This window comes from Gavialis gangeticus, unplaced genomic scaffold, assembly GCF_001723915.1.
Source record: "Gavialis gangeticus isolate Ggan-Ray unplaced genomic scaffold, GavGan_comp1, whole genome shotgun sequence".
Lineage (NCBI taxonomy): Eukaryota > Metazoa > Chordata > Crocodylia > Gavialidae > Gavialis > Gavialis gangeticus.
The window spans coordinates 126,725,000-126,733,663 of NW_017729025.1; the positions used below are offsets into that span (position 1 = coordinate 126,725,000).

Genomic DNA, 8,664 nt, shown 5'->3' on the forward strand with positions numbered 1-8,664 from the left:
GGGGGACCAGCAGGCACTGGGGAAGTCCCTGCTCCCCCGAGCACTGCCAGGAGTGACCAGGAATAACGGTCACAAGCTGGCAGAGGGTAGATTTAGGCTAGATATCAGGAGGTGCTACTTCACTGTCAGGGCGGCTAGGATCTGGTACCAGCTTCTAAGAGAAGTGCTGGCTCCTACCCTGGGGGTCTTTAAGAGGAAGTTAGATGTACACCTTGCTGGGGTCGTTTGACCCCAGTACTCTTTCCTGCCATGGCAGGGGGTCGGACTAGATGATCTACTCAGGTTCCTTCCAACCCTAGAAACTATGAAACTGTATTTCCCTTCTGCCATTGATGGCAAATGTTGATATAATCAGGAATGCAGAACAGAGAGGACTCATTCACTCAGACCTATGCTGTTTTCAGCCATTTCTTCCTTTCTTGAATTTTCCTCTTCCTTGTATGCTACAGATGCTTAGAGCGGCAAGCGTATAGGGGGGTGGGGTGTAAGAGGGAATTAGGCTGTGTTCCTGTCTGGTTAAGCATATTGTTCAAGGCTTCAAGATTTACAGAGAATTTCGATAACACATTCGTGCTGTATATTAATCTTCTATATATCTTGTTGGACCACAGCATTTTCTAACTATGTGAGAGTTTCTGAGCACAGATGTTTCTATGGATAATACCTTTTGCGAATGGAAATGTTATTTAGTTGGAATCGTACTTCTTTGAAGTTGCTTTCTTTTGTGGTCTTTTTATTCATTTAGTTTCTTCGTGAAGAGTAGCTGCCCAAAATGGCAGGAATCACTGTGGGCACCTGTACACGTGCATCTAGGCTGCTCCGCCATGCTGTAATCTGCTCCAGTGCACTGCAATTAATTGGTAATTGCCGTGTGGTAATTATCACACTTCAGGAGACTCCAGCATCATGTGCATCAGTGTCCCCTTGCTGAAAAATGGCAGCAGTTTGGTTCAACAAGCTTTAGTTAAAGCATCCCCACTGCCACTTCCCAGTTCAGGGATGCTGATACATGTGACACTCCAGGCACTTTTAATTGGACTGGCTCTCGGAGCTGCTCTAACTGAAGTGCTTTTCCCCCCCCCAACCTCCTGGATCATGTGTATAAATGCCCATAGTCTGCACGTATGTGCATGTACCTCTGTTAGGCTGAAAACTCAGACATCATATGTTATAGAATTAACATATGATGATGTGTTTCCCCAGAAGACTATTCTGTGGAAAGGGTATTGCTATCTTTACAGGAGTTCTCTTTCAGGGGAGCAAACCTCATCACTACTTCCTGTTCCCCAGACTTCTAGCTCCCTGGGAATACTTTTCATACCTGTTTACTTTGCATGCAACTCTTTTTCCTGGGTTAATCTATGCTAAATAAGTTCTGCAAAAACTTTGTGTTGCACACATGCAGCCCAGACTGAAACAAAACTAATGTTTTCCTTTTTTCTTACAGAGCAATTTTCTCTGTCTTAGACTTAATGAAAATGGACATGGCCAACTTTGCTGTCAGTAGTATTAGGCCACACCTAATGCAGCAGTCTGTTGAATATGAAAGAAAGAAGTTTCAGGAGATTCTTGAGAAACAGCCAAGTATGACTTTGTTCTGTGTTGTCCTCAGCTTGTGACCGTTATTCCTGGTCACTCCTGGCAGTGCTCGGGGGAGCAGGGATCTCAAGATATTATGTCTGCTTGTAGGCTGCAAAAAAAACCCCCAAATCGGTGGTTCTCAACTCAAGGCACCCCTTCATAATTTCTGTGAATTGAGCAACACCCCATTTCAAAAAGGAATTTATTTATTACTGTGCTTACCTCCTTGCTAAGGGAGTGGGGATAGGGGAGCAGCAAAGCAGGCTGCTTGCAGACATATAAAAACAAACAAACAACCCGCTTCCTGCCCCCCCCCCCCCCCCTTTTTTTTTTTAATATACACACTCATTCCCCCCCCCCCCCCCCCGCATTTTATTTTAAACTCAGCACATTCCTGCACCGAGCCCTACGCGTGCCCAGAAGAGGCAGCACCTTAGTTGGACCTGGCTCACCCAATGCCTGTATGGATCAGGTGCTTTAGCTGAACTTTTTTGGGACTTTTAGCTGAGGCTGATTCAATCAGCTATTAGATAAAAGTGCCAAAAAGCCTGGCTGAATCACCTGATTTATACAGAGACTTCAGAGCCAGGTCAAAGAAACACGCTGCCACTTCTGTTAAAGCATCTTTTTTCATTTATTTTTTTTAACATCTGCAAGTAGTCATAGAGCCTGAGCCTGCTCTTATCAACTTATCTCCTCACTCCTCCCTTATCTTTTTTGCACTTCCTGTGACATCCTTTGAAAAATCTTGTAGCACCCTGGTTGATGATCATTGCCATAAATCAATATTTTGGTATATTTTCTGTTGCTTATGTAGTAAGTAATAGCCAGGGTCCCTGGACTTGGACTTGAGAAATCTCCTGGAAGAGCAGTTTTTTATTAGGAAAAAAACAAAAACCCTACTAACTGAAATCAGTATAATGTAGGACAACTTAAAACCAGCACCAATATTAGTTTGCTGTGCTTCCAGCCAATGATTTGGTTTCTTCAGGCAATACCTGGCCATACTATTTATGATTTTACAGTTTCTCTGTTTTGATATCCTTCAGGGGTCCTGATTCAAGCAGTAAATAAAGTTTATCAAGAGGTAATAACAGGTATTGGGAGAAGATATCAGTAAGAATATTTGAATGCTAATTATGGTAAAAACTGACTCAAAAGAAGATTCTTACAAAAATACTTTTGCCTCTCCCCCCCAACCCCTTTGCAGACTCTCTAGACTTTGTCACAGACTGGCTTCAGGAGGCATCAGATGATCTTACTAAGCTAAGGCGCATAAATTTATCTTCACCCTTTGATGGTGGCCCTGCAGCTAGTGGAATTCCTGTGCTGTGTCCTGTCTCTGTTCAGAATCGGGCATACCTGAAGCTGCTAAAGTGGGATCATGTACACCAGCCTTTTCCAGAAGTAGGTGTTTATTTAACAGTATTCATTTCTCTGTACAGTTCCTGGTGGTACAACAGAAACTGTTGGGTCTCCCTATCCACATTACAGGCACAAGATATTAAAAGTTTTGTTGTTTGCAGGGTGGGAGGTTAAGGTGGTAATTGGAGCACTTGCTGACCTGATAGAATAAATTCCCCAGAATGTGTCTGTGGAAAATGGGAATGTGTTTAACTGAAGGAAGGGAAAAAAGCCTGTGGTCCAGTGGGTAAAGCAGCGGGAAGGGAAATGCTTGGTTTTTTTTTTTTTGTATCTGCTCCTGAAGGGCAGGATGCTTTATTTTCTGTGCCTGTTTCCCTTCCTGGGGCATGCGCAGATGAGCGTGGATGTTTGGTTCCCCAGGGACAAGTAGCAGCGGCGCACCTTGCACCACTGCTACTTGTTCCCAGGAAACACCTGTGTCACGTGTGCTTTGGCGCATGACAAGTTACCCCAGGGCTGCAGCTGTGGTGATCCTGCCAGGATGAGCCTGGCTGGCAGCTGGGCTGGGCTGCCTGGAGCCATGCTTCTGCTTTTCAGCCATGTGCACTGCCTGTGCATGTGCTGTTCTGGGGGGGGCGTGTTTTGACCCCTGGACATCCAGGGGCGCTGGAGACATGTTTGTGGTGTCACAACCCACACAGCCCCAGGGTACTAAAGGAGCTGGCGGGCATAGTATCCCGGCCTCTGGCACGGATCTTTGAAAACTCCTGGTGCTCTGGTCCAGTGCCCAAAGACTGGAAGAAGGCCAATGTGGTGCCGATCTTCAAGAAGGGGAGGAAAATGGATCCGGCAAACTATAGGCCCATCAGTCTGACTTCTATCCCAGGGAAGATCTTAGAAAAGTTTATTGAAGAGGCCATCCTTAATGGACTGGCCGACACCAACGTCCTAAGGGATAGCCAGCACGGGTTTGTTGCGGGTAGGTTTTGCTTGACCAATCTCATTTCCTTTTATGACTAGGTGACCTATCACCTGGGCAAGGAAGGAGAGATTGATGTCATATATCTTAACTTGAAAAAAGCCTTCGATCTGGTATTCCATGACCATCTCTTGGGAAAACTGGCCAGTTGTGGTCTTGGGTCCATCACAATCTGCTAGCTGGGGAAATTGGCTCCGTGGTCAGACCCAGAGAGTAGTAATTGACAGAAGTCAATCGTCATGGTGCCCTGTGACCCAGTGGGGTCCCCCAAGGCTCTGTCCTTGGACCCATATTGTTCAACATCTTCGTTAATGATGTGGACATTGGAGTCAGAAGTGGACTGGCCAAGTTAGCCAATACACCAAACTCAGGGGCAAAGCATCCACACCTAAAGACAGGAGGGCGATCCAAGCTGACCTGGGCAGGCTCAGCAAATGGGTGGACGAGAACCTGATGGTGTTTAACACGGAAAAATGCAAGTTTCTCCACCTTCAGAGGAAAAACCTGCAGCATCCTTATAGGCTCAGCAGGGCTACGCTGGCTAGCACTACGGAAGAAAGAGACTTGGGGGTCATCATTGACCACAAGATGAACATGAGCCTGCAATGCGGTGCTGTGGCTAGTAAAGCGACCAAAACACTGGCTTGCATCCATAGATGCTTCTCAAGCAAATCCCGGGATGTCATTCTCCCCTTGTACTCGGCCTTGGTGAGGCCGCAGCTGGAGTACGGCATCCAGTTTTGGACTCCACAATTCAAAAAGGATGTGGAGAAGCTTGAGAGAGTCCAAAGAAGAGCCACGCGCATGATCAGAGGTTAGGAGAACAGACCTTACGACGATAGGCTGAGAGCCATGGGGCTCTTTAACCTGGAGAAGCGCAGGCTCAGGGGTGATCTGATGGCCACCTATAAGTTTATCAGGGGTGACCACCAGTTTCTGAGGGAACGTTTGCTCACCAGAGCACCCTAAGGGATGACGAGTGGTTATAAACTCCTGCAAGACTGTTTCAGGCTGGACATGAGGAAGAATTTCTTTACTGTCCGAGCCCCCAAGGTCTGGAACAGCCTGCTATCGGCAGTGGTTCAATCACCTACATTGAACACCTTCAGGAGTAGATTGGACGCTTATCTTGCTGGGATCCTATGACCCCAGCTGACTTCCTGCACTTTGGGCAGGGGGCTGGACTTGATCTTCTGAGGTCCCTTCCAGCCCTGATGTCTATGAAGTCCATGAAGCCACGCTCATCTGGATGTGCCCCCACTGTCCATTTTGATTAAGATGTCCAGGCCTGGGCTGTGTCTCTTAGTGCATGCACGCATGGTGCCTAGTATGGTGGAGCCACAGACTTGGTGAATCCTGTAGGTGCTGTTCTAGCGCACATAATGCCTTTTTGTTCTTCCAGATCACTTTTATAAGGCAAGTGTTCATTTAGGAATTTCCTTGTGAATTTGCTGTGTATGTGTAATTCTCAAATGCTGTTGCAAAATGGTCCATCAACTAGGCTCCAATATGTGAATTACGGTAGTCATAAAATGAAAAGATGATGCAAAGGGTCCTTCCTGGATGACTCCCACCATTTTTCATATGGTTTCATGCTGGGGGACTGGCTGTTTCTAATTGTTTATGCTGTAGAGTCTCCATGCACTTATATCTTGGGGTTTAAGAATGTTATAGTCTGCCTGTCTTAGGTCTCTTATTTAAGAATAGAGTAGTTTTTCCCATGGCTGGGAAGATTCTGAATCAAAAGCTCTGAACTTGAGCTAAATTTGCAGCTTTCAGAGATGGTGAGGCTATATTCTTTTATAATCGGGAGTTAATTTGACTGATGTTGAGTTAGGAATGGAACCACCCAGGAGAAACTCTGTGGATCATCTTTCCCCATTGTTACCCTGCTGACCAGGTAACTTGTGAATAGGCTACTGATAATAAAATAAAGAAAAAAAAGGCAGAAACAGGTTTACACTCCAATCCTTTTATTTGCTTCCACTTTAAAATACAGACTTTGGGATAAAAGTTTGTTTTTATCTGGCTAGCCGTGACAGCACAATATAGATTCTCACCTATGCTGGCTGGATGGCAGACTCAAGTGGGGGGGAAAAAGGTGGCGTGCAGATTCGTAGTAGATCTTCTTGACTTTGAGTTCCCCACATTTCCTAGCAGCCTATAGCCAATATGTATGGATGGTTAGTTGTAATATTCTAATAAATGATCTTTGATTGGCTTTATTTAAATTTCTTTGTTTCACTCGAACTTTTGGAACTGTGGATTTGGAAAGTGTCAGTTAGTTGGGATCTGTATCCTTGGGAAAGTAAAAGGGAGGGTTTCTTATCTTCTTCCCTTCCCCACTCTGGAATGCTGTTCAGCACTGGCCTGTTTCTTTTTTACCATAGTTTATTGTTGTCTTTGACAAGGCTGTTTTTTGTTTTTATGAATTATCGAAGCATCTTAACAAAAATATTGCAAAATAACATCTAATACATTTGGTTACATCAATCAGTACTACTAATATTTTGGATTATTTAATGTATGGTTTTCCCTTATGTCTCTTTCCAGGCCTTGTGCTTTGTTTAACTGCATTTAGTTAGACATGTGGTTGACTTCCTTTACTTTTCTGACCAAGCTAGGTGTCACATCTGCAAAGGTTCACACTACGGTCACTCAAAAACAGGTCTTCTGCTTAGCCACACTTCTGCAGTTTGGCCTAGGCCCCTTTGAAAATGGCCAAGGCTGGCAATACCACTGCAATGGTTGTAATTCATAAAATATAGGTCATCTCAGGAATTCCTTACAACTCATTCTTGCCTTGGCTTGGTGTAGATCTCTAGCGTGGAATACCAGTGAGCAGCTCTTGCTATTACCATGTCATCCAAAGCTTAAGACTTCATGGCCGCTGTCAGGTCGCAGTGAAGCTCAGTTGTTTCAGTGCTGGTTTTCAGGAAATGCCTAGCTGTACTGTTTCTGATTTTACTGTTTCTCTTTTTTTAATATCCTGAAGAGGTCCTGATTCAAGCACTAAATAAAATTTATCAGCAGTTAACAATGTAAGTATTGGGAGAGGCTGTTAGTTAAGCATATTTGATAACTGAGGTTGAAATTTTGAGGCCCAACAGGGACCCTTGCTGAACCTTGCAAGTTACCAGAGAAGTCTCAATAGACTCTGTCTCTTCCACGCTCAACTAAAAAGTCTGGGTCTAAATGTTGTTGCTTGAAGTTAGCATGCAGTACCACTACTTTCCTTCAATACTTCCTCCCATCATGCCAGCCTCGCCTCTGTATTCTTGAGGCAAACATGGAGGCTGTTTGGTAGTGCTGGAGCTTTCCATTTCAGCGCTGAGAAGATTTGGCACTGAACAAATCCAGGTCCCACAATCCCCAGTCCTGTTCTCAGGCACAATTTAACACTTTTTTCAGTGCTCCTAAGGACTCTATTCAAAATGTCTTTCCTAGCCTTGTTAAGCTTGGGGGAGGGGCCCTGTGCACCTGGGACACAGCACAATGCTCATAGTCTCATTCCTCAATTTTTTCTTCCTATATGCTGCTGTTGAAATCTCTGTGTAGGCACTTTGCCACACTCTAAGTCTCCGAACCCATTTTAGGGCATTATCTGAGTTATTAACTTCATTAACTAAGTCATTAACTTCACTTCTGGATTTGCTGTGTGAGCCTATAACCTCGTGCTTTCTGAAAACAGCCTTTTTGATTGCCATTGACTTGGCTAGGGGAATGACTGCCCTGCTAGCAGATGCTCCCCGAGCTGTTTTCTAGCTGGATAAGATGATTGTTGACCCATCCCAACTTCCTACCTGAAGTAGGTTGAGTTTCACTTGAGTCATGAGATCTCTGCTGGCATTTACCTTCCAAAGCCATGCTCCTCGTGAACTGAGACTTATTTTTATTTGCTCAGAGTCTAAAGGGATTTGACTTCTTTGGAAAATCTTGGTCCTACCTTAAGTTCCTTTTGGGCATTTGTTTCCATAGCTGATTGATGTAAATGCACAACAGTTTTAGTCCAGAGACTGTCTAGTCAAATTGTGTTATAAGATTGCCCAAGTGGGTTCACTCCTCCAAAGCTTAGACTAGTTCTCTTGATCCCTTTCTTCCCATAGGTGATATCGGCGAGGTAGCTACCTGGAGCTCCATCCACACCTACACTAAGCCTTATGCCATCCTAGAAACCTCTGTGCTGTGCCACATTTGGCAGGGCAGGTCTCCATTTGCTTATATAAAATCTCTGAGACCCACCTCTAGATATGTGGGCACTGCTTTGGATCACCTATAAGTGAGACTGTGCACATGGAGAATTAAAAGAGAAAAGGAAGTTAGTTTCTAGTAACTGGAGTTCTTTGAGATGTATTTTTCACATACACATTGCATTCAGCCTTTGTCTTGGAGTTTCATAGATTTCGTAGACATTAGGGCTGGAAGGGACCTCGGAAGATCGAGTCCACCCCCCCGCCCAAAGGGCAGGAAGTCAGGTGGGGTCATAGGATCCCAGCAAGATAAGCATCCTATTTGCTCTTCAAGGTGTTCAGTGTAGGTGCTTGAACCACCTCTGATGGCAGGCTATTCCAGACTTTGGGGGCTCGGACAGTAAAGAAATTCTTCCTTATGTCCAGCATGCAGCGGTCTTGCAGTAGTTTATGACCGTTCAACCTTGTCATCTCTTGAGGCACTCTGGTGAACAAACGTTCCCACAGAAACTGGTGGTCACCCCTGATAAACTTATAGGTGGCCATCAG

At 44.9% G+C, this 8,664-nt stretch overlaps 1 protein-coding gene across 1 annotated transcript in view; it reads left to right on the forward strand.

Annotated features, from left to right (window-relative positions):
- Window positions 1–8,664, forward strand: part of TCP11L1 (t-complex 11 like 1) — a 44,567-nt gene that overhangs the window by 23,359 nt on the left and 12,544 nt on the right. Inside the window, exons 5-6 of the mRNA XM_019519530.1 lie at window positions 1,448–1,584; window positions 2,792–2,988. Coding sequence (XP_019375075.1) covers window positions 1,448–1,584; window positions 2,792–2,988 — 334 coding nt within the window. The remainder of the gene's footprint in view (window positions 1–1,447; window positions 1,585–2,791; window positions 2,989–8,664) is intronic.